This window comes from Mercenaria mercenaria, chromosome 1, assembly GCF_021730395.1.
Source record: "Mercenaria mercenaria strain notata chromosome 1, MADL_Memer_1, whole genome shotgun sequence".
Lineage (NCBI taxonomy): Eukaryota > Metazoa > Mollusca > Bivalvia > Venerida > Veneridae > Mercenaria > Mercenaria mercenaria.
In genome coordinates, this window is record NC_069361.1 from 12,075,438 (window position 1) to 12,103,127 (window position 27,690).

At 34.6% G+C, this 27,690-nt stretch overlaps 2 protein-coding genes across 6 annotated transcripts in view; one reads left to right on the top strand and one right to left on the bottom strand.

Annotated features, from left to right (window-relative positions):
• Positions 1-437: 437 nt before the first annotated feature.
• LOC123544971 (nucleolar and spindle-associated protein 1-like) lies at positions 438-21,545 on the bottom strand. Its single transcript, XM_045331159.2, has 9 exons — positions 21,387-21,545; positions 18,548-18,601; positions 14,751-15,146; positions 13,879-14,185; positions 13,507-13,596; positions 10,784-10,980; positions 9,638-9,851; positions 5,595-5,802; positions 438-5,081 (listed from the first exon to the last, which is right to left on the bottom strand). The coding sequence occupies exons 1-9, from the start codon at positions 21,462-21,464 to the stop codon at positions 4,997-4,999; spliced, it is 1,629 nt and encodes a 542-aa protein (XP_045187094.2). The 5' UTR covers positions 21,465-21,545; the 3' UTR covers positions 438-4,996.
• Positions 21,546-21,586: 41 nt separating this feature from the next.
• LOC123544970 (extended synaptotagmin-1-like) overlaps positions 21,587-27,690 on the top strand; it is a 153,334-nt gene continuing 147,230 nt past the window's right edge. For 3 of the 5 annotated variants that reach the window (XM_053539907.1, XM_045331155.2, XM_053539906.1), the window contains exon 1: positions 21,588-22,117. In XM_053539907.1, coding sequence (XP_053395882.1) covers positions 21,816-22,117 — 302 coding nt within the window. In that variant the 5' untranslated portion in view covers positions 21,588-21,815. Of the gene's footprint in view, positions 22,118-27,690 lie in introns of all 5 variants that reach the window. The other 2 variants (XM_053539902.1, XM_053539908.1) reach the window with 2 other exon arrangements.

Here is a 27,690-nt window from a genome sequence, read left to right on the forward strand (position 1 = left end):
TGCACAACTTCACAAGCTATGTTACAATCCTGTTTTATGACTCTAGGTCAAGAAAATTTTAAGATACATGGAACACAAACTTTTATGCCCTAAATGCATATTTTTGACTAAGTCAAGGGCCATTAATCTGGTCTGATGGACAGATATCCCGAACAAAACCCTAGGTGCACGTCACATGCTGAATAATATTCCTGTCAGGTTTGATGACTCCGGGTCAAATACTTTTTGAAATATGCTGAACACAAATTCAGACAGATGGACAAGAAATTATATTCAGACTGGAAACCTTGACTCCATACAACAGCAAAACTGTTGTGAAAATATACACAAAGCTGAAGCTTGTGCAGTAAGCTTGAAGTTAGCCAATGCCGAACTTTTGAGGGCGAAATTGAATGCATATACTGTATTTTGGAAGCAAAGAAACTAAACACTCGGTATGAGGTTACAGATATAATCTCTAATATAAAGCTTTGAAACAACAGTATGACATAGTTGATAAAAAGCCAACACAACAGTACAAAAATAAAATAGTTTCCTGGTCACAATATCAAAGCAAGGGTGTGTATTCAACTATGTTCAGATTCAGAAAAATCTATTTTCAAATTGCTTGTTTTGTTATAGATCCAAGTTTTAAATCTGATAACAGGTAATTTTTTTATAAAACATGACTATTATGCTACGTTTGTGATTTTGTCAGGTTTTTGCTAAAAAAAAAAACCTATTAAAGTTAAAAAACTTTTGTTTTGGATCTTAGTTAAATGTGTCAATTTCAGACTGAGAATGTTGAATATAAACCCTCTGCATACATGCATAATGGACCTGAAATGACTGCTGGATGTTTCCATTTATATTCTCCGTGTATAAGCCAAGCATTTCTCTGCTAGTATAAAAAGCCATGTACTCGTAATGGCCAAAAGACACAGGAATACTTTATAATTAAAGGAAGAACTTCTGAATTATGCCAATACTGATCTAAATGCTTAATATACTTCACCATGAAGTAATGAAAAGTTGTCCATAAACAGTGGAAGCCAAACAATGACAATGTTTTCCAACGAAAGCGAAACTAGAAAACAAGGTATTTGGCCATCATGCAGAAAAACAGAAATACATTCTGCATCCCCATGGGCAGAATGTCGAGCCCGCCAGCACCTTTGGCCTCTTAAGTGTGACCTTGACCGTAGACCTAAGGACCTGGTTCTTGCGCATGACATTATATCTCATAATGGTGAACATTCATGCCAAGTTACATCAAAATCCCACCATACATGAAGAAGAAATGCTCTGGACAAACTTCAATTTGACCTTTGACCTCCAACTGTGACCTTCACCTTTAAGATAGGAACATGGGGTTTGTGCATGAGACTCCTTGTCATTGAGGTAAACATTCATGCCAAATATAAACAAGATTGGTCCATGCATGTCAAAGTTATGGTCCGGACAAAATCGGATGCATGGACGGACGCACGCACATACACCGACCCACCAAAGGTGACGACTATATCGAGCTCACCGCAAGCGGGCTCAACAATAAAATCAGAAATGGGAAAGTTTAGCCAAATGAGAAAATGAGTAAAAAACAATTTTGCAAAAGTAGAACTGTTTTGTTTTCTTTTCTGGTCTTAACTCAACAATTTCACAGAATTACAGTTGCAGTTATTTCATTGGAGTTTCTTCCTAGAAAGACATACATTGCTTACAGCCATCTGATAACTCACCCATGTAAACATGACTGAATGACAAATGCAGCTGAATAGTTTAAACCTATCAAGAAGGCAATAAAAGCCCAGGACTCCTTACTTCAGCACCAAGCTGAAAGGCTCAAATTCTGCATCTAATGAATAGGCTGACTACTGAATTACTTTACTGACTGAATACAATGTGCAAATAAAAAGGCAACACATGTAAAAAAAAAATAGATAAAAATAAAATGCAACATATTCTAGAATTGATCTAGTGGCATCTAACAGATTCAATAATAACTTGAGATGCCATTTAATATATGGTGGAGAGAAGTTACTGTTTTAAGGTTTGGGCATTTTCTGTTCCAAGAGTCGGTTTCATAAAAATGTGTACATTTAATCAGAAGTTCTGTATTGCAACACAATTTTGTACAGGTAGTAACATAATTTCCAACCTACAATCATCTTTTGGACAAAAATATTATATTTCTAGTATTAAAGGTGATCTATCACATTTAAGCAATATTCCACAACATTTTTCAGTTTTGTTTTGTATATTCCTTCAACAGATTTATTTAAAAAAAGACCCATCATATAAAGTTAGATCCTTTATTACTAGAATTTATTGACTTCTTAAAATTTTGTAATTACCCCCAACACCTTTAATATGAAAATATTACACAAGAGCACCACAATGCGGAGCAGTATACGCCCGAAGGTATGACCTTTGACTTCTAAATGTGACCTTGACCTTGTACTAGCCATCAACATGAGCTCTGCATATCGTCTCAATGTGGTGTACATTTATGTAAAGTTTCTTCGAAATCCTTCAAGAGGTTCAAGAGTTACAGAGCGATGACCTTTGACCCAAAGTGTGACCTTGACATTAAAGTGAGACATCCAGAACATGTGCTCTGCAGGTCCTCTCGGTGTGGTGAACATTTGTGACAAGTTTCTTTACAATCCTTCAAGAGCTACAGAGCAGACATGGAACACATATGACGTTTGACCCCTAAGTGTGACCTTGACCTTGAAGCGAGCCATCAAGAACATGCACTCTGCATGTCGTCCAGAACATTTGTGTCGTTTCTTTGAAATCCTTCAAGGGGTTCAAGAGTTACAGAGCGGACATGAAATTGCTAACAGACGGACAGACGCAAGGAAGGACACCGGGGGTATAACATAATACGTCCCTTTGGGCGTATAAAAAGCCAAGTATTTCTTTCTATTTCAATATAATTTCTATTTTTACATTTGAATTTGATGAATATCAGATTATTTCAACAATCTGAAGCAAAAAGAACGTTTTAATACCGTGTTTAGTTTCTGATTTCATTTATTTCTCATCTGTGTTAGTTGGTTGCAGAACCAAGATAGGCAAAGGCATTCAAACTTGCATATCCAATGAATTTCATCTAAATATATAGTTAAAACAAAACCAAAGAAAGACGTGGCAACACAAAGTAACACACTGGATAGAATTTAACTATTTTAACTATATCGTCCAGTTTTGATCTGACATAGACCTTCAAATATAGTTGTTAATGCAAATCTATAACAAAATAATACAACAGGTCATATATTTGTATCGTTCCTTAGGCAATGATCATCTAATTTATACTTGCACTGAAAAATTATCTTTGACAACCATGATAGAAAAATTTAAGCTGTATTACCTGAAAAACAATCCGATATTAGTTTCAAACGAATCTGCTACAAGACCAAATATTAAAGCTGTTAGGACTTTTTAAAGCACACACTTAGAATGAATTTCACAAAACAGCTTGGATCATGCTGTCCAGTAAATTTTTCATTTAAACTGTCTTTTTTTCCCATGTAAAGGGAAATAAATGTTACTATTTGTGGTTAATCTTACTTCTTACTATCATCTCCCTTGCTATAAGTCAATTCTATGTCTATAAACAAGACAAGTTGGTAAAGTGTCTACAAAATTTAACATCCATGAAAACCAAAAAAGTTCTAGAACACAGGGCAGGCCTTATCCTAAGTTAAAATGGTTGGCAATAAAAGCTTTTATCATTTACCCAAAGTGCTCAAAACATGGTAATCACAAGTTTGACTAAGATTCACTGGAGTACTGAAGTAATATAAATACTACCTGAAATATAAATACTAACTGATTCACCTTAGTGTGTATCACTGGTATTAAGTATAAAGCCAAAATGACTGTTAATTTATATTGACTATATACATATTATGTCTTGATGCTTTTATCTAAGCAGTATTCAAATGAAGGCATGACTGACAAAGTGTACAAATCTATAAATCAAAATTACAAATATGGATTCTTGCAAGTTGAACAATCTTGACATAAAATACAGTCAGCAATGAAAATGACATTGTGAACGACTTGCCGCTATTTTTTATGTATTACAAAAACTTAACTCGAACCAAACCAAAACTGGCGCACATTTCGAATAAAACATGCATAAAACAATAAAAAAAGAAGAAAAATAAAAACTAATGAATTAAATTTTGATGAAATGCCTATGTACAGATGATATTAGAAACAGATGATATAGGAATAGATGATAGAAAGATGTACAGGTAAAAGTAAGACATACAGCACCATGGATATATACATATATACACAACATACCATCAAAATTAACATAGTGCCAATTTTACAACTTTAATTATGGTAGAGACAATTCAAACATTATGAAAACTGGACATAATCAATGTCTGGCAAATTTGAAAAACAGAATTACATCAGCTGTTTGCTACTGTGAAATCCTATCGAATATGAGTCCAACTGTTGCTCAAAAATAACGTTTGTAAAAACAGTACAAGCTGTAGAACTATTTATACTAACAAGGTGCAGGAAATCATCAATGGCTTCCTTCAAACTTTATTTGTCTTTATTGGGGAAGCTAAAAATTATTGAAGAATAATAAAAGAATTACACCTTAATATCTGAATTGAATGACATTCAACTATATAAAGATATACACAAAATGCTTCAAAAAATGTATTAAAAATTTGTCAATGGCAAGATTTCCATATGAACAATTATGCTATTTGTGATTGCTTTAACACATTTAAGTTGATTTTTTTTCTCAACAAGAAAAGTGCATTGTATCGAAGGCTGATACTAAACTTTCCAATATGGCACTGGCAGTCTATTATTTGTGTAGGACTGTTGAAATACTGTTCCATCTCAAAGTTATCTATATGATAGATTCTACTTGGCACTAGAAAACATACTACTTCAGAATTAGTATTTCTTTCATAGGAACACTGGTAAACAAGTGACAAGTATGGTTTCATTTTGTTACAACAATGTTAATTTTTCATATTTTTATCCCTCTTCTGGCCATCTGTGCGTTGTGTTTCTTATCTGCTCGTCTCTTTGCTACATTTGTCCGTGTCACTTCTCTGAAATAAATTGTTTCATCCATGAGGTACTATCTCTTTCACTCTTATAACAGCTAAGAGTGGCTGAAGTTGACATTTAAATAACATTACTCAATTTTTAAGTTATCTTTTAAGATTTTGTATATGGTTTGTGCAAGCTTATGGCTTCCATTGGCATAGTCAAAAACATTTAACAGCAGCCTCACACAGACATTTGACCCTTTGCTGACATGGAGTATGAATGGTAGTTTTCAAATCTTTTATGAGTAAAATTGTATATGATCTTTAAAACTATCTAAATATCACAGTGTTATTTTGTACACATTTAGGCATATATATCAGACCTGGGCACACACTATGGTAGAACAACCAATCATCCACAGGCCAGATGGATGGCTTCCTCGAATGAAGACCTCAGCGGGGCTAGAACCCATGTAAGTAAGGACTTGTTGTCAGAGACCTGAACCACTCAGCCACGAAGGATTCTCTCAGTATTTTTACTCTATAAAAAATCTAAACATCGAGGAGATGTACCTGTCTTTCTTTATTTTGGCAGCACTGACAGCCTTACTATAAACTGGACTCTTGGTGGTACTATCTACTGGTTTCAGTTTTCCTTTGTGGGGCTTCCATGTTATAGGCCTTGCAAGACTGGCCTTCAAGTCGAATGCCGGTTTCTTCGTTGAAGCAATGGTGTGGTTCAGTGTGGATGGATTTACAGCAGTAAATTTAAACGGTGTGGCTATATAAAAGAAATCACATGTTACGATGAATTATTATTATTAATTTTATACCAATATATGTAGCCTTTTTCATGATAAACACGTTCAAAGGCACTTTACATATAGCAAACGCAGCCACACAGGGCGCGAAATTCATCCTCTACTAGTACAGACAGAGAGCGATCTGACCAGATGGACAAAGTGAGATAAAGCCACCAGAACAGACAGAGAGAAATCTTTTTTAGATACAGACTTGTCCGGCTAACTTTAGCCTAGCTCTTTGCGAATAGACAGTCTGGTTCTGTGCCCAGTGTATAGCACCGAAACATGCGAAGTCGTCTTTCCTGGGAACAACCAGTACAGGCCTCTAAGTTAGGTTGGAGACACTCAAGAGCATCTCGGAAATTTCCAGTGCCCGGACCGGGATTTGAACCCTGGACCTCTGGGTTGACAGTCAAACGTGTTACCTCTAGACCACCTACATATGTTGCTTTACCATAAAAACAAACTTAAAGAATTGTATCTGAGCTTACTATTGTTCTTATTGTAGACTGCATCATTTTTGTTGTCATTTTATAGATTTTTATATTTTATGTTGATAAGACATAATCATGGCAACCTCCCAGGTATATGGAATCAGGGACTAATACTAGCAGTGGTTCCCTGACCCACGGACAAAAGAGTATCAGGTGGGCCTGTAAATCCTGAAAGCTGATAGGTCCTTTTCACCACCAAAAATGCAGAAGTTGTTAATCTTAATTTAAGTAGCCTACATAAGAAGACTTGATAGTTTAAATGCTGAAATTTTCTGAAGTCATTTCTAAGTTATAATATAACAAGAGCTGTCCATAAGACAGCCAAGCTCGACTATTCGAAATATTGTCACAGAAGCAGGAAATTATTACCAAAAATGTTAAATATCGAAAGAGTTTTAAGTTCGAAACGGGACATAATTTGACCAAAATGCATATCAGAGTTATGGGACTTGATGCTATCAACCAGTTTAATAACCCCGAAGAAAGATGTTAAGTTTCAATTCCATATCTGCATTAGTTTCGGAGATAGTAACTTGCACGCAAAACTTTAACCAGAATTTTCTAAGTCCAAAAGGGGGCATAATTTGCTCAAAATACATGTTAAGAGTTATGGAACTTGACCCAGTGAGGTTGGTAACTGACCTAGAAAAAGAATAAATAAGTTTCAAAGCTATATGCCTTTTGGTAATAGCTGTATGTACTTGCACGCAAAACTTTAACCAGGATTTTCTAAGTCCAAAAGGGGGCATAATTTGCCCAAAATACATGTCAGAGTTATGGGACTTGATTCTATCAACTAGTTTTATAACCCCGAAGACACATGTGAAGTTTCAATTTAATATCTGCATTAGTTTTGGAGATAGTTACTTGCATGTAAAACTTTAACCAGGATTTTCTAAGTCCAAAAGGGGGCATAATTTGCTCAAAATACATATCAGAGTTATGGGACTTGACCCAGTGAGGTAGGTAATTGATCTAGAAAAAGAAAAAATAAGTTTCAAATCAATATGCCTTTTAGTAATAGCTGTATGTACTTGCACGCAAAACTTTAACCAGGATTTTCTAAGTCCAAAAGGGGGCATAATTTGCTCAAAATACATGTCAGAGTTACGGGACTTGAGCCAATGAGGTAGGTAATTGATCTAGAAAAAGAAAAAATAAGTTTCAAATCAATATGCCTTTTAGTAATAGCTGTATGTACTTGCACGCAAAACTTTAACCAGAATTTTCTAAGTCCAAAAGGGGGCATAATTTGGCCAAAATACATGTCAGAGTTATGGGACTTGACCCAGTGAGGTAGGTAACTGATCTAGAAAAAGAAAAAATAAGTTTCAAATCTATATGCCTTTTAGTAATAGCTGTATGTACTTGCACGCAAAACTTTAACCAAAATTTTCTAAGTACAAAAGGGGGCATAATTTGGCCAAAATGAAGGTCAGAGTTATGGGACTTGGTGCTATCAACTAGTTTTATAACCCCGAAGACACATGTGAAGTTTCAATTCAATATCTGCATTAGTTTTGGAGACAGTAACTTGCATGTAAAACTTTAACCAGAATTTTCTAAGTCCAAAAGGGGGCATAATTTGCTCAAAATACATGTTAGAGTTATGGAACTTGACCCAGTGAGGTTGGTAATTGACCTAGAAAAAGAATAAATAAGTTTCAAAGCTATATGCCTTTAAATGATAGCTGTATGTACTTGCATGCAAAAACTTAACCAAGGTGTGACGCCGACGCTGACGCCGACGCCAGGGTGAGTAGAATAGCTAGACTATTCTTCGAATAGTCGAGCTAAAAATGCTTTATAGTATCATGAAAGATCTACAATGTATTATTTTGAGTGCAAAACAGAATCCTATAATAAAGAAACTAAAATTCCTATGGTTTTTTCCCCCATTTAAATGTTGTTGGTAAGATTGTAGGGTCCACTAAATCTTAAAAATTTGTGTTTTTTTGGTTCAATGGGAAAAAAAGTTAATGCTGCTATCCCTGGGAATAGGAAAAAAAGTTAGTGCTGCTATCACTGGGAATAAACGTGCATCTATTCACCTTAAACCATGGCCACCACCCATGTTTCTGGAACAGGATGTAACTATACATATCTATTACCTCCCTTTATATGTTTTCATTCATACCACAATGATATCATATGGGACAATGGCAGGATTATGCCATTTACAATAAGTGCTTGGCATGTTTTGGCTTAATATTTACCACTGTTCAGAGTTAACAAGTAGCTCTGTTCGTAAATATAAACAGAAATACAATCAGCTTACATTTTATCGTATAACAGCATTATGTCTTCAGTCATATAATGTCTAAGGTAATACTACTGCTTTTCAACTATACTTCAATTGAAACTTAATAAGAACATGTTCATGCTTCCTTGGATATGTAGACATACTGGCAAACAACAAATCTGTATGACATTGATTATATCTTTTCTGAAAATGCTAAGGCAGGACTCACGCTGTCAGTCGCCATTATTGCCATTTGCGATTATTTTATTTAAATGGCGAATATTTTTTTATTCTGGCGACATGAACTGGCGATTATTTTATTTCATAGCTGCATAAATAATTATGGCAAGTGAGGCAGTAACACACGGTCAGCTAGTGTAGAAAAACCGATAAAGCGGACTGTTTATTACCTCCAATACTATTTGTTCAACAAACTGGATTAGCATGTGCCATATAATTGGAAAGTAATTGAAATGTAATTGTCAATTACACCCTAAAACTGCTCTGTAATTAATTAAATTACAATTACATGTTACTGATAAATGACCCAATTACATTCAATTACTTAGGAATGTAATTTAATTGCAATTAATTACAATTACATTTTTAATTACCCCAGGTCTGACATGTGTCCAGTAAATGCCATCAGAATGTAGCCTTATCTTCGAAAACATTTATAGTGGGAGCCCACCCCCAATATTAGGAGGTAATTTTCCTGAATCCCTAATGCCCACACCCCCTGTTGGGGCCTAAAACTTTTCAAAGCAACCAAGAAAATATATGTTCAGATTTGTTCTTTTTACTTTATAAAACATTGCACACAAAGGTCCGCATCAGTTTTGGCTATTATTTCTTTTATAGGTTCAAAAGTTGGCTATTATTTTTTTGGAGGCCAGTGTGAGCCCTGCTAAGGGCAACATTTGTCTTGCCCATGAAAAATCAACTTTACAATTTTTAGATTCATTGTTAGACAAAGCTTTTCTTGTAAATAAAGCACAGAAGCTGCAACAAAAGGGAATTTACTGTAAAGATTGACAGTTAAATAAACTGTTAAAAGTACATCTTGGAAATACATACTCAATGATTTGCGTTGTGCAACTGAACCTGTGGATTTCCTGGCTGCTGGCTGAGTACTCTTCACTGTGGAGGAGACAACAGGTTTAGTTGGATTCCTTGGCAAGGTTTTTGGCGATTTCTTTGTTCCAAAGTTTAAGTTCATTTTACTAGTGTTCACCACTGTGGGCTTGAACGGTGTTGTCTTGTTGGCATTTGATACTCTCGGTTTTACAAACTGAAAACAGAAATGAGCCAAAAAATTATTCAGAAAGTATATACCTTTATTTGCTGCAAAGAAACATGCAAATAAAAGTGTACATTATATCAGTGAATATATAAACATAATTTGGAGCAAATTCTTTAAAAGACATCCCTCAACATGTAATTACATAATATAAAATATCTTCAAGTCTTTATGATTTTTTAAATTATAACTTAACTTTTTTGTTCATATGTTGAGGACCACAATGCTCAGCAATCAAAAGTCCTGTACGCAAAAAAGTCAAAATAATGAAAAAACCAACATACATTAATTAGTACAAAAGGGCCAACAATTTTGTAGAACTTTTCCCTGTCATGATGTTAAATGAGACAACAGAGTATAGTAATAACTATACCAAACAAATTGATTGCCGAGTTGAAAAAGGGCCACAACACTAAGGAAAAGCAACACAGAGTTATGGATTTTTTGCGTTGCAAGTCATATCAACACTGTGAATAACAGTGTTAAATTTCCATCCATTCCTACATGTGGTTATTGAGATACAAGTTTATATACAAAAACTTTAATTGAAATCAATTCATAACTTTGTAAAAATATATAATAAAGTTCTGGAACCAGCACACTGCATGCCAGCTCATCACAGTGAGCAGGTGTGTTAAGTTCCAATCCATTCATATTCATTAGTGGCTACTGAGATACCAGCTTACATACAAAATTTAATAAAATCAGGACACTAATGCATGGTACAATAGATCTACTTATGTTTCAAACAGTCAATAATGTTTATATAAACAAGTGCTTAACTTTCTAGCATCTTGAACATGACTTAAATACATGTACTGTGCAAAAAATGTTTTACTTTTTGTCAGTTATAAAAAAAATGTCATGAATCTAAATGTTTCACAAAATCATTGGTAAATATTAAGTTTCGCCACTAAACTTACTTTATTTTCATTAGTATCGGGCGTTTTGTGAGATTTCAATTTATCTACAGCTGTGCGAACCTCACTCAGCAATGTCTTGGCCTTCTTCACTGATGCCGTCATCTCCTCGGCCCTCTTTCGTTTCTTGTTCAGATATACATCAATGGAATCAAACTTGTCAAAATTCTTTTTGTGAATCTTATCCCAGTCTTTGTTTCCTATAAAAAGAATATAACATTATTTTTGTATCAGCAACAATAGTGCTAGACTGTCACAAAATAAGCATGTCTTAATAATCAGTTTTGTTTATTCAACGGCCAAAATCCAAGGGCGCTTGTGGCGATTTGGGTGGTTATCGACTCTGGCCGAGGTATTATGCGCACAAACATTGTCATCAAGTTTGGTGAAGATCGTATGAAAACCGTTTGACTTAGAGGGCGGACAAGGCTTAAGTCGCAGTAATTCATGGGCTATAATCCAAGACTGCCTGGGGCAATCTGGGTAGTTATCGAACTTGGCCTAAATATTATGCCCATAAATATTGTCAACAAGTTTGGTGAAGATCAGATGAAAACTTTTAGACTTAAGAGTGCGGACATGCTTTTGGACGCCACCCACCCACCGCCGAGACGGATGTTCACATAATACGCCCCGCTCTTTCAGTATAAAAATGGAAATACCATATACAACAGCTGCGTTCAATAAACGCTTGATGCCCCAAGTGGCATCCTTGTCGATAGATTTTGCACCTAAGTCCAAAATGAGGTCAAGGTCAAACTGACGTCAGGTGATGTTTGAAGATGAGGAATGGTCACAGTTTACATGTGTATTAGTATCAATTCATTCTTGTAAGGGGTATTGATGCTAGACGAAATGATCCCATTTGGTTAACCAAGAGATGGCCCATATAAAGCAACCTAAGTCCAAAAAGAGGTCAAGGTCAAACTGAGGTCAGGTGATGTCTGAAGATGAGGAATGATCACAGGTTACATCTGCATTAGTATCAAGTTATTCTAGTAAGGGGTATTGATGCTAGACGAAACGGTCCCATTTGGTTTACCTGGTACAGACGGCAAACGAACGGACAGGACAATCACTATATGCCTCCCGCATCAGTAGATGCTGGGGGCATAAAAAGCCCATTTTTTTCTTTAATGCTTGGATTAACGATAGAACTACTTGTCTGTAAGTACCTGAAATTAGGCAATACACAAGAGAAAAGAGTTATGGTTCTTGGTCTTCTTATAAACTTTTTTGACAATAAAGAAATTAAAGCTTCAAACCTGTAGCTCTTTACCTTCAAGAAAAGTGAACATATACAAAATATTTAATGGATGAAAGTCAAAAACCAATTTTCTAGGTAAAAAGGGCCATAATTCTGATAAAATGCAAGTTATGGTCCTAAACTTACTTACACTTCTAACAGGAGCATAAACACTTTCATACAATTCTAGAAAAGTGGACCTTAATGATATATTTAATTATGAAAATCCAATTTTATAAGTCATTAAAGGCCATAATTCTGAAAAATGCAAGAAGCAGGATGTTTACTTGCTTGTCCGTTTTTGTCATTTGCTATTTTTTACTTGTCCGTATGATAGTTACTGTAAAATCATTTAATTTCGTGGACATGAAATTTCGTGGTTTTGTTCCAAATGGAATTTTGTGGGGATATAAATTTGTGGATTTCAACTTTTAAACATACAATGAATGGGAATTTTACTTGTTCGTTGAGATTAAATTTTGTGGATTGTCTCAACGATGAAATCCACGAAAATTAGTCCTCCACGACTATTATTGATTTCACAGTATATAGTAAATTCTGGTCAAATTTCACTTGTCCGTACAAGCTTTTGGACAACCTGGGCAATATGGACAATTGAATTTGCCGCCCCTGACATACTCATCTACTGATGAAAAACAAGTGTACAAAATTCCAAAGCAGTAGCTCTTAACAGTTTTTAAGAAAAGGTGAACCTAAACAAAAATCTTAACCACAGTCAACTATCATACGACAGCACCTTGTAGATTTTTTTAAAAATCAGCTAATCAAATTTTTTTTTGAATTTGGTTCTACTGCAGTGCTCCTAATGTTAACTTGCTCACACTGATTTCAACTTGCCAGTGGTATTATACAAATTACTTACAAATTTATTTCGAATTCTACAAATTAAGACATTTACATCGACACTAATGTGTTGTCCAATTAATAACATATGTTCATCAGTAAACAATTGAACATTGGCAACACTTACTTTAAACCTGAATTTGAAGCTGCCAGCAACCGGAGTTAGCATTCTGACATGCCCTGCTAATTTATGACTTTCAGGGGCAAGTGGACATATCTTTATTTTTAACAGTACAATACCCAGCTAGAGTGCAGGCCCACAGATCAACCCAAGTGCCAGAAGGTGAATAATATCTGGAGAGGCATTTCGGAATTTTCTTTCAGCTGTACAGCTGAATAGATGCCACATGACCTAAACTGTGTCTGTTTAAATTTGAACATGTTCTTGAACAGCTATAGGATGTACGGTTTCCGTTAAAATATCACAGAACAGAACAGAGCAGCATGTCTTGAAAAAAGGATTGCCAATCAGATACTGTGGGTTACCAAGCAGATTTGAACGTGATGATAATATTGTTGTATAACAGTCACCATATAGCATGAATATATACAAGATTGCAACATTTAATCCAATTACAAAATGAGCACCATGTTTAACAGATGGCCTCAATATTACCTGGTGTGATAGGTTTAGCCTCCTGGCGTTTCTTCACAAATGCTGCAAACCTTGGTATACTTGTGCTTCCAGGTGCTGGAGCTGCTTTCGCTGAAAACAAGGAAGACAATCCTAATGCAAGGGAGACATTGTTTATTTTATCACTGCTTTTCCTGAACACTTGATTTTTTTCAGACTGTATTTATCGCACGAATTTAGGTAAGTTTTACTATTTCAAATGTGCTGGTATAACACTGAACTAGACTTTCTTTCATCAAGTCATTAATAATCTCTGAGTATTTTTTTTTTCAGTATCTTTAGGCAATAGCTGACACCATGAAATTTTATGCCAACAATATAAATGAACAATTTAAAATAGAATTGTCAGTATACCTTTATCTTGAACATTTTTATCGAGAACTGACAACAGACTCTGTTTCATTTCCTCATCATTCATATCACCATTCATCGCTCCTAACATCTCTGTTACTGACTGGCTCGAGCCTGCACTCTGTCGCCCAGATCTTCTACGCATTGGGCTCTCAATTTCAGGTGTCTTTAGATTTGGTGTGGGGACTTTCTCAAAGGTACTCCTACGATTTTTGGTATTGTTTTCACCAATTTTGGGTGACTTCAGATCTGGTGTTGCTACTTTTTCAAATGTACTTCTTCGCTTCTTTGCTGGTTGGCTTACTTCAGGCTGAAAAATGAAACAGTTTCCATATATCAGTAAAACATTGCAAAATGCAAAACATCATTTTCATCTAATCTTAATTATGCAGTAAACCTGTCACGATTTGCCATTTTGTGGAAATTATTTCAGCCAAAACATTCAGTGAGAATAAGACACAATGCTTTATTTCACTTTTTAACCTTTACCCTGCTAAATTTCTAAAATGGACTGATCCATCATTCAATATGGTCAATATCATTTATTATTCCAAGGGGTGTTCACTGAAAATTTACTGACTGAATAGCGAACAGTGCAGACCATGATCAGCCTGCATGGATGTGCAGACTGATCTTAGTCTGCGCTGGTCGCAAAAGCAGAATAACTTGCCTCCAGCAGGCTAAAGGTTAAGTATAATTGACATCAAAATGTTTAATTAGTAAATACATTTTGTGTGTAATTTGTATGTCAAACATTAATTTACCAAAAGACAGTAACAATTGCATTTAAAAAGTCACAGAAATAGTGCAAGTATTTCAAAGCTGACTTCAAACAAAAGATTTCCACATTATTATAATGAAAACCACTTTCTTACTGTGTCTGTTTGCTTCCTTTTGCCAGCTACTTTAGGAGAAGAGGCAGGTCTACTACTGGCAAGTGTAGGTCTGGTCTGAGGTGTGGCAGGTTTGATTGTGGGTGTGGCAGATTTGTGAACCGGAGTGGCTGGTCTGACTGCTATGGCTGGGGAAAATACACGTTTCTCCCACCTGGACACAGGTTTTGCAGATCCAGGAGTCATTGGTTTTCCTTGCTGGTTAGGTGTTACCCTCTCTACTTGAGTTGGTGTCTTGGGTTTTGATGATGGAGTCTGTCGCTTTGCAACCAGTATTGGTGTCCTGGAATTCTGCGCAGACACTGGTGTTTTCGGTTTTGTAACCAATGTTGGTGTCTTTGGTAAGACCTTGGCCTGAACCATTGGTTTTTCACTTTCCTGTTTATAACAACAATAAGCACTACAGCAACAGTGTTTAAAGCAAACTTAAATGTTAATGTAATTATAAAAAAAAATCGTCTGAAAAAGACCACTTTTTTCCATCAACTGAAAAATCTACAAGAGAGCCATAACAACCCTATTTTTACCAGTTTTTATATTCCATGATAGGGGTCATTCATAGGCCTCCTCCCCTCTTCCAAATCATGCTGTTTTAATAAAAACCTGACTTTATATCAGGGTTTTCATTTCCCTTTGTCCAATCACAAGGCTATATTTCCCCTAGTCAAGGGTGTGGGCCCCTTCCCCTCTTAGTAAAAAAAAAGATATTCACAGCCTAGATAGGTATAACAATAAACATTTCTATCAAATCAATTTAAAAGCTGGCCTACAGATTCGGCAGAGAAGATTTTTAAAGCTTTATATATAGCACTATAGGGAATAAGAGGGCCATTATGGCCCTAGATCTGATGCTCACCAGAATTTCAGAACTTAAACAGGTTAGACAGTGCAACTTTGGAAGAGAGCCATACTGCACCAGGTGTCGAAAGTTCCACAAGCAAAAGCTGATTACATAAATAAGAGTGACAGATGAAAAACAGTTCAAACATTGTATGCATCTTAAGTTTTTAAAACTGGGTGGAAAAAATTACACACAGATAACTAGAGCAAGCTGAGGGTGTTTTGGTAGGTCTCTGTATAATGGTTATCTGCATCTAAGGGTTCATGAAAAGTTGTTTAAAGGTACTTCTATATTTCACTCTAGTGGCCACTATAAGGATGTTCGAGCGTTTTTTTCAGGATATCCGCCATTTTGAAAAATGTTTCTTCGAATATTGCTTTCTAACAAAAGTTTTGCCAAAAAATAATGCTTAATAATTAAAATACGGCTAATAATGTACCATTTAACCAAATATATTATGCTTTTTGCGGAAAAATTTTTTTCACCCTTATTTTTGGCTAGCATTTGCCTAAAATTCATGTAACATTTACAATGGGGTAGGGGTAGGTAATTTCAAATATCTATTAAAGTAGATCAGGTTTGGTTTTGATATTTTTCTGATTGATACATATAATCAGAGCTCCAGATAAGCTGCGTATTTGCGTATTTATGCAATTAAAATTGCAGATAACCCAATTGAATTCATACAGTGTGCGTACTGAAACGCAATTAAAATTCCTAATACCCAATTCGTAAAAAATAGCTTGCGTATCGCATTTTCCTTATAACTAGAACGGGTACGAGACTTTAACGCTAGGTTTGACTGACTGGTTATACGTTACTGCAGAACAGGTTGCAATTTATCGGAAAAATAACAGGACCATTCAGTCGGCTGATAGGTGTTATTTGGACGCTTTGTAAACAATTTTACGCCGATAAAATGTAAAGAGGTTGCAGAAAAAACATTGTTGCAGCACAAACAAACAAATTAGTGGGATATTTTGCTGTTCAACAATGACAGTTATCTGTTTGTGACGATGCAGTGTCACCAATACTGGATGACATCTTTTGGGAGAATGCATATTGCGGTGACCATATCGTTCGGGATATTGTGGATGAACTGATCTCAGACTGCATTAAAAGTGAAAAAGAAAACAACAGTATGAAACATTCATTACAATTTTAAATACATTTTTGTATCAAACATTGAAGGGTGCCATTAAAATACTTAGTCAGTCCTGTTTAATGATATATATCATGTATACTGTAAGCAAAAAAATACTCAATTGTTAGAGCGAGATTGGTAAAATATCCAATTGGTTTTAGCAAATACCCAATTACTTCTGAAAAGGCTGGGTAATGATATTATTTTTACCCAATTCAAATTTCCAATACCCAATTCAGACAAAAAGTGATGAGTAAATACCCAATTGCACCAAAAGCTTATCTGGAGCTCTGCATATAATGCTATAAATAAAATAAAAGTTTTCAAGATAGCACTTTACATTATCTAGAAAATATAAATTAAAACAAAAAGAACAAAAAATATCAAAATTCACCACTTTTCAACAGTTTTTTCTTAATAAATCTCTTAGATGCACGGTGACCCCAACTTTTTTCCTTTCCATTTTGAAGCATTTTTGTGTGTCATTAATGCTGCAAAAAATATTTTGAAAATCTTAACGTCGGAATTTTTTTTGTAGATCTAAATACGTTTTTTCCATTGAAAATAAAGTGGGTGGGGTAATTATGTCAACATGTAAAAATTAAAGAGATTTGTTAGTGACATTTATTCTTATATAATACTGACATCACCATATATTCATATTAACCTGTAAGACCTGAAATCCCTATAAGATTAAATAGGATATTATATGTTTTATAAAGTACCAACATTTTTTCAATTTTACAAAATTTCAGAAATGCGTAAACAGTGGGTGAAGAAAATACCCTATAAAATTAAAACGAGTTCGGTGACCTATGTTTTTTCTGCTCTTCTTTGTCTTAGAAACTAATGTTCTTCAAGCTCACAGGATATGAGAAAATTCTTAACGTTAGAAAAAATTCGCTCGTACATCCTTGAACAAGTTTAGAAGAGGATCTTACAATAATTCTAAGACCAAGTTTGGTGAAGATCCATCAAGCTGTTCATGATGTCATTTCAATGTATTTCTATTTTCAGCTTAAGAGGACCATTAAAAGGACCAAGCACCACCATCTGAATAAAATTTGGAAAAGACCTTATAATGATGCTTGTTGTAGATCTATCTATAAAGCAAGTAATGTGAACAAGTCATTAGAAGGTAGCTGGGTGCCCCCATCAGAAAAAAATTGGGAGTGGACCTTACAATGATGTTACAGATGAAGTTCAATGAAGATCCATCAAGCAGTTTATGAGTAGATGAAGTCATTTATAGGTATTTCTATTTAATACTCTATCAGCACTTAAACGGGGCCCAAGCTAAAACATTTGAACTAACTTGACTGAGGATGTCACAATGTCAGGGTCCTGACCAAGTTTGGAGCAATTCTGGCTAGCTGTTTCAGAGAAAATGTCATTTGAGGAAGTGTGGATGGACAGACCATGAATGGACTGATGGCAGATGGTTAGCAATTACTATTGCTCTAAAGTGCACTAAAAACAGACCCCAGGCAGTCATTTCTTTTTTATGCTGACAAATCCAGATTGCTCTTAATATTTTTTGTAAAGTCCAATACCCACCCAAGGAACATTTCTGTGAAATTTTCCCAAATTTAGACAAGTGGTTTAAGAAATGGTTTTTAAGGTCTTTTCTGTTCTTATTAATCTTAAATAGCTATTGGCCATTTTTCCCCCGACAATAATATGACTACTTGTAATAATATGAACACTCTTGGTTTTTGGTACTGTGTTATATAATCAATGTTAAAACTGTAAAAAAACAACTTTCATTTAAAATACCTATTGTAAATTACATACCTCTGCTCCATGTTTCTCATAGAACTTAGTCAATTCTGCAACTAGCTTCTCATGCTGTAAGAAAGACAAATATACACTGTGAATGTGTAAAAAACTTTAATATCTGAATATTCGATATGCCTAACATTCTTAAAGAAAGGTTTTAAACACCACATTAGTGTTCCTTGTATCAGCTAACTGAATGTGGCAGACAGCCACTTGAGGCTTATGCTAAGAGTTCCTGTCTACATGCATGCTGTTGAGGTTTCATCTGCAACTCCTCCATAGCCTGTTGAATAAGCATGTTACATTTATTGTATATTATTGTATAACAATGTGTTTCCTATTTATTCTTTTTTAACACAAAAAAAGATTCAACACTTCAAACTAAATAAGTATTGTCATCGACCAAGTACCGGATGTAAAAAAGTGCAAAAATCTGCAGTGATTTTATTTGCTATTTTTTACAGCCCAATATAGGCTGTTTTCCCTAGCCAAAAATTGTTGTATTTTCCCTTAAAGAGTATCATATATTTTTCCACTTCTAAAGTTTATATATTTTTCAACCCCAATGTTCTTTCAAATTTATAACTCACACAGCTAAAAACAAACAATCTGATAGAAAGTATCCTTTTGCTGTCTGTTTCATACACATGTAAAATGAGATCTCATTCAGTTCCCACATGATGTTGGCAAGATTTGCTCTATATGCCTTTCAAGTTGCCGATCTAGTCCAACAAATTTGACGCGATCCTAGGAAATATTGAGATAATTTTTTTCATATTCATGGGCAATATCCCCACTGGCATCAAACACTCGAAAGACCAAAATAATGGAAGCCATTTCCGATGAAATTTTCATCGCTGCAGACGCTTCACATGCTATAGGTTTAAATGCCGATTATGTCATGAATTGATCATAAATTCAAATAAAACTTACATGTATTGAAAGGGGATTCAATTCCTCACTGATTTATGTAAAAATTATCAAATAATATCCAAAATTACAAATTTTCTGGTGATTTAAACCTATGTATGTACTGTACACAATTAACATGTACGTTTACTGTGTCTACACGCCAATATGAGCAAGCACTAAAACCAATAACTTCACATGACCGTGTGCTGTGATTTATCCTCCATTATTTTGGTCCTTCAAAGTATTGACGTTTAAATTGCCCCGTCACAAATATAAAACAATCCGAACATCGAATTATTTTGACTAGTTGCCGATCTATTTATTTTTATATCTGTTTCAGTCTTTGGTTTAAACATATTCATTCCCAACAATATACATAATTATATATACTAACATTTAGCCTGTTTGCACCTATTTTCGCGGTACTAAGGGAATAAATGAATAAAGGAAAGAAGAACAATATTATGTTGCTATTATTTCCTATTAACTTCGTAAACCTTTTCTTTTCCACTATTATTTCAACCAGAAAATCATTTTTCTAGTCCTTGTTTACTTTTAAACCGATCATGTTTCCGGTGCATGTGACTTTCACTTTCGCCAAGGGAGTTAATTCTAATTTCGCGGTACGGCATACTACTTGATAAAGCGCTTCCTATGAAAGTGTAAAATGTATAGGACCTGGGCTAAATTTTCAAAAAACAGATTTCGTGAGTAAGACATTAAAATTATTGCAATGTAAAATTAACACAATGGAAGGGTAATTCCGTCAAATATATGGACAACACACAATTCATTACCGATTTTACTTAGTCAAATTATCAACGAGGGCATTTAAAAATAATTGACCTACGTTTACAAAAAGGCAGTGGCTATGATTACGGTACCGTAATCCTAGCCTCTGGTTCTAGGATTACAGAAGTTCCGTATTCCTAGACAACCCTATGAGGAAAGGCTAGGATTACGGAAGCATTTAAGAGGCATCAAATATATGTTAGGACATGCATAAATGACGTTGTAAAATTACTTATTTCACTATTATTTCGTGCAATCGATCCGCTGTTTTGGGTTAGTGTAATCTTAATGGTGGCACGCGGAAATATTATAGAATTATCTATGTTTCATATATACCTGCAATTTTTGTCATCAAATCAATACAAATGGTCTTTAATAACATACAATATGGTTATAAATAAAAAAATCAAAGTATAGAATATTGTTTTAAACCTAACTTTTACCCTCATATTTCTATAATATTTCCGCAGGCCGCCATTAATATAGCGTTTAAGATTATAGTAACCCAAAATGGCGGATAGATAACACGGAATAATAAGGCAGGCATCAAAAATCGCTATTTTAATAAAGTGAAATAATAAGTTTACAACATCATTTATGCATGCCCTAACATATTTTTGATGTCTCTTAAATACTTCCGTAATCCTAGCCTATCCTCATAGGGTTGTCTAGGAATACGGAACTTCCGTAATCCTAGAACCAGAGGCTAGGATTACGGTACCGTAATCGTAGCCACTGCCTACAAAAATCGGGTGTGAAATACGTTTACAAAAATTGGGTAATCAGCTTTCAAAGTAGGTCAAATTTGTTTACTGTAGAGAGCGCTGCACATTTTTGTTCTTGCAAAAATCAAATACCACGAGACCAGATGTAACGCGAAAATAGCAGCAAGTGGTTCTACAAGTACAGTTGGTGGAAAGGCTTAGAATGAAAGACTTCTCCTATCAGATAACTTAGAATATCAGATCATAAAATAAGTCATCCTGATAAGCCAAATGAGTAAGGCTATTCGGGAAGGGGAGAGCTCCTGTTGTGGGGCCAGAGGTGGGAGGGGTTGGCAATTATGCAAAGGAAAAGGCAGATTGGCCGGTCGCGAAATAAGGTGACATACCAGTTATATGTTTCTTTTGGATAATTTAGGGAAACATACCTTCAAATTCGCTTTAATACCAGCTTTCTTGGCTAACTTACGCAGTTCTGCGTATTTAAGTTTTGCAAAGTTCTGCATTTTAGAAAAATAGTTCTTTTTAAAATCGCGCGAGACCAGCACTGTCAACTTCCGGGTGCTTTCAAAACTCGCTCCGAAGACGCTGATTGGACAAAAGTAGTCGATAAAGAGTTATTCCCCTTCGCCCAGGCCAGAATGTCAACAAACTGCTGTCAAGTAAAAGTTCTACAATTTCTAAACTTATATGTAATTGCACGTGTCTGAACCTAAAACTGAAATTTTCTGTCAGCTTCGCCTTTCGGCATGGATTACTTGTTCAGTTTAGAAGTGTTGCACGTGCTTTAAGACAGGAAGTATAAATTCAAAGTCAGTAGAGGAATCGTTATGTGGTGGTGAGGTTTGAAAATCAAAATGTCAAAGTCAGGTGGAAGTAAAGTGGTGGAGGTGGAAGCTCCACAATCTGCTGTCAATCAGCTAATGGGATTGTATGTAATTGTAGCTTTCTTGCTGGCACTGTCATGGCTTTTAGGAAACATGTCATTTTCTTTTTTATGGATTTTTGGAATAATATTTGGTCTATTTATTGTGTGGAAAACAAGGTTGCGTGAAATTTTAGAAAGGACTTTAGATTGGCATAAAGAATATCATAACAGAAAAAGGGCACTAAGACAAGAAGAAACAGCAGAATGGCTTAATTTCATTATTAATCGCTGGTAAGTATTAATTAATGTATCATATTTGCACAAATTTTGTATTTAAGTTCTATCCTGAATTAGATGCCATGCATATATATGTGTGATACTTAAAACATCCAACTATTCAGTCATGAAAGTTGGTACACCACGACTGTTATTTATCCCATATTTGTCTATAATGTTTGTTATTTGAAAATTACTGTCTCTTTTACTTTTGATTTGCCTTTATTATTTTGCTGGTTTTATAATCTCTGCAGGTGGTTACAATGATTGCCGGTACCATCCCCGCAATAATTTTGTAGGGCTAGAATGCACTTTACTGGTACGCACTTCTTGCTAGGATTGTAAAATGTAGGATGTGCACGTTACAATCATTTAAATAAATTGTAACAATAATCTATTCATTAAAGAAAAAAGAAAAACGGTGGGGGGGGGGGGGGGCATAGCCCCCATAAGAATAAATGGGGAGTATTTATTTAATGTGCGAACTGGTAAAGTGCAGGTGTCCCTTTTGTAGAATAGTATTAATCTACTTGATCTCAGTTGGTCTTGTAGAGGAGGAAGTTCTAGATCTTTTAAAACCCTTGTTATACAACCTTCACTTTTGTTTTTTTAATATTTAGTAATAAATCTTGCTGCTTGTCCTTGCACTTTTTCTAACCTTTCAATGTCCTGTTGATAGTATGGGTCCCATATCACGTCTCCATAGTCCATTAGTGATTGTAGGTACATTGATATATTAGTCATAGCTTCTTTTCTGTCTAAACAGCTGATCACATGCACATGCTGCCGTGTGACTGAGGCCCGATATGGATAGCCAAATTCGGAGCTCTATGTATAGATCTAATTGATATATATGCTGTTTGTCAACATCCTTTGCTGCAGTTTTTCAGATTTCTTCTTAAACATGCCATGGTTGAGTTAGCTTTTTATGCGAGTTTAGTTATGTGAGATGAAAGTTTTAAAGTTTTATGTATTGTCAGATCAGTACAATATGTCTGTCACAAAGTAATTAATTATAGTGCCGTATCGAAGACGTCAATTCACACTATGATGATGCACAAGAAAACTAGAAAAAAATTGTGAGCATACATGTAGGCAGGTTTTTGGCCTTGTCCTGGCAGAGCTTACAGCCTGTATGAATATAATCCATTAAAGTTTCCATTTATAATCTAAACATATAGATATTACTTACAGAGTCTGGTACTGATAAAAATTTGTGAGTAATTTTTAAATGTTTAGATTATGGAAACTTTGGATCATATTTATAAAGGCTGTGGTCTCCGACAGACATTTAGGTTTAAAATTCTGCCTTCCAGATCCTGAGCTCCTTTCAAAATTGGGTAAAATATGTCATGTACCTGCTTTAGGCTTGACTTGAAGTAAATTATTGCTGCCATTCTTGGTGAGCAATCTTGCCGACAATGCACACTAATACAACAGTGTTAATTTCAGAGCAGAAAGAGAAGGCAAAACTTTAGCATTAAAGATTAAAGAGTACAGTTTAACCTGCCTTGGCAGCAACCTGTATCAAGAATCCACCAATCAGTTGACTTCCTTTTTGCTCTGATTTCAGCTTGTCTCAAGCAACCACCTGCCTTTAATGGCCAAATTGTTTCTCTCCCTGGGCAGCTGGCTGCTTAATACAGGTTTCCCTGCATAATTAATGTAAAATACAGTGTGTATCTTATAATAGAGGAATTATTATTTTTATGAAATGGATGGTTGAGAAAAATTACACACCAAAAAAGATACAGGGGATGTGTAGTTGGTAACAATTACAGTTACTAATAATATCATTGAAAGCTTTTCTTCATGGTATCATAACTGTCATAATCATTAATTATTTAAGCTCAATGCGCACTTGATGATTTTATTTTACGCTGTCTAAATTGTGATAAGTGACTCACATTCAACTCTTATCATACTAAACATTTAAAATGTCATTGTTATAGACACAATGTAATAATTGTTTATTTATCTTATTGTTTTGTAACCATAACTTTTCAGAAATTATGACTTTAAGCTAAAATATCAGCACACAATCTTTTAAATAAATGCTATATTTCTTAAGAAGGCTTTAAAACTTAATTACTGACAAACTTTCTGTTACAGAAACACTTGAGAATTTGCTGTTTTTACTACTTTTTACCATGAAAATTGAAAAGCGTTTGTCACGCTTTTATTCAAGGTAAACTGTCTCAATTATAAATATCTATATTTTGAAGTCATTATTCACTACCTCAGCTATAGCGCTTTATTGCCGCGGCAGTCCTGGGTTCGATTCCCAACGCAGTCATCTTTCTTTCTTGATTTGGAACTTTTAAAATATGTTAGAAACAAAAATTCATATTCTAATGTTCATAATATGATCAAACTTCAATTTGAAAGAAAGATTATTTTTTAGCCAAATCTGGAGGCATGCTGCTTTAACCACAGGGTCATGAATTCAAACCCTAACAGGAACTAACCTTTACTACTACTATCACGATCAATTACTAAAGTCACTGCTTAGATAACAAAAGTGCTAACACTTGTAAACAGACTAGGATGTGTTTGTTAAACTGACTTGTTCACTCTTTTTAGACATTTTTTTCTCTCAGAAATCAATAAAATGTGGGCGTTGCAAAAAGACCTGTGGTACAAATGTATTGACAAATGAATTTTGCAAGATAATCAAAAATATTGTGCAGGAGGGAGTAAACTTGTGAAAGAATTGAGAAAAATCAACATTCCTCTTGCTTTTTTACCAACCCACTTATTTCCACTTAGGCGTAAAAAAAAATGGTTTGTTTCCGGTATCCCGACCTACCCTAAGTTTTTGGCCTGACCCTAAATGTTTTTAAGGGAGAGGACAACCTTCAGCTTATAAAGCTTCCTGTCCAATCCTTTATTGTATATTTGTAATCATGTAAAAATATTGCAAAATAAAATATGTTTAAACCAAATGTTTTTATGGCCTTGGAGAATATGTTTTTTCAATTTTTTAACAAAAAGTTGCAAAACTGCACTTTTTATGCTTTAAACATGGTCAGTGATGTTAGAAATCAACTTACTGATGCTGCTAAGGCATTACCCCCTTATTTGCATTCATTTTTTGACACAGAATTAATTTCCGAAAAATCTCCCTTAATAAAAAAAAAAATCCAAAAAAAAAAATTTCCGACCTACCTACCCTAATTTTTTTGAGCATGTTACCGGAAACAAAGAATTATTTTTTTTACGCCTGACTGTATCATTTTTCAATGTCATAATATACATTTTATGCCAAACTTTGTGGAAAGTACTGTAGCTTTCAGAGTAGTGTTTTTACCTATAATAGTATAATTTGTGAAAACCTGCCATTAATTTGTTTTAATGACAATAATTAATTTTTTATTAAGATACTCATTTACAAACTGTAGTTGTGAAGTATTGTTCATTTTTATGGGTTCTGCTTAGGGGTGACTATTGAGGCCAATGTTGACTATTGCAATACTATTGATATTGCTGAAAAACTATTGCGATACTATTCTATTGCAGGTTACTATTGCGATACTATTGCAATAGTTATCGGCCACCATATTTTATGCAGTAAAGCTACCAACTGGCATTGTTACACAGTGTAAGACTCGACACTCTTTATAATTGCTGTTAACACACATTGAGATGTTTGTATAACTGAAATGGACAGTTCTAAATAATTCTAACATTAAATATTTCTTGCCTTCCTTGGCTTTTGAAACAATAAACCTATGCAAGGTATACTCAAACGAATCGGTCATTTTGTTGCAAACGTCAACATGTTTAATAACCCAAAGCATCGAAAAAGACGAAAATTGACGGTGTACCAGCACTTAATGAAGGGCCCTATCGGACAGTTTGCTGTATAATACAAGTAGCCTACTTTCTCCATGTCCATAGTACATTTTTGCATTTAAGATTAACAGGTTATTTTAATATATTTAATCAAAGTTTCTAAGAAACTAAATTTATTAATTATCTCCCAGACTTCCCAGTCTTTTACGGTAGTTTAATTCCGTGAGTGTAATTATTGTAGTGGAGATGTAAACATTTTCCGAGGCGCAAATGAAAGCTGGCTCTGTTTCTTGGTTTATTAATTATAAATTATTTCTGTATTTATTAAAATTTCAAAACTATCGAAACTATCGATTGTTGAAGGAACTATCGGCGATTGTTATTGGATCGTGACTTTTCTATCGATGCATACTATCGGGACACTCAGTATCACAATGCATCGATATTTCGATGTATCGTTACACCCCTAGTTCTGCTTCAACCACTTTTGAGGGTTTTTTTTATTATTTCTACATGTATTTCTTTGAAAAACTTTTTTATGCACTTTCTTTTTAAAGTACAGATTACAACCTTGCTAGTTGATGACTTTTGATAGTTCAAATACTGTGAAATCATTAATAATCGTGGGGGATTAAATTCACGTTCATTTTGTGTCCAAAAGTTGAAAATTCATATCCCCGTAAAATTGCTGTTTTGACCAAAACAACGAAATTTAATGCCCACGAAATTAAATGATTTCACAGTAAAGAAACTAACTTGCCTTTATTATCAGAACAGATGTAAATTCTAGCAGTTCTACATGACTGTATAGGCTCCAGACCTGTTATTTTAATTGATTTTTACTTAATAGTACAATAAAACATTTTATTTGCATGTTATAAATTATACATTTTACAATGAAACATTCTATTTGCATGTTATAAATTATACGTATAATTGGTAACCGTTATTTACATAGCAAAACTGTTTATGCATTTTAAACTTGGCTGTATTGCAAAATGGTTGAAAACCTTGTAGAGGACTACAGGTTTTAGCTTTGTCAGTTTCACAGTCCTTTATTCTGATCTGTCTGAATATTCTTCCCCCTACCCAAAAATACCCAACAACCTCAATGTAGGGAATTTTCTAGGAAATATACCCCACCACCCTGAAAAGTTGCCCCACAACTATTTCTTATGTCAGTGGTACATTTTGTGTTTCTTTGTGCCATGTGACCTCACATGAGAAAGAAGAAAATGATAAAAATCAAAGACACACAGTATTTCAACAAAAACTTTGCTTGTGGAGATTTAACACCATTGTAAATAATAATATATACATTGTTTTATGAGTAGGGTGGTGGGGGAGCTTTTCCTAGTAAATTTTGCCTCGTGGGGTTGGTGGGGAGGGGGTACTTTCAGGGTGAGGAGTGATATTTCTGTTACACATTATATGATTTAATATCGCTGATATTGTTCATACTAACAATGTCTTACATGTTCTAATAAAACATGCCCCTGAATATAAAGAGATAATAGTTATGTGGCACTATTTCTCATCTCTGCATGTTTTTCTGTAATACATGAAGAATATAGGTGACATTGTTATGACTTAATATCTTAAGATATGAGTATGACATACAAGATCTGAATGTGAGCAACAGCTTCAATTTAAAATATTTTTACACTTGAATCGTTTACAAAATAACATTTATAAATAGTGAAAACAGCCTGTTCAAGGTTAAAAATTGTATATCTTACACCCCTTTTTAAAAATAAGGTATCAAGCGACGTAATTTTGTGAATTTAAGTATA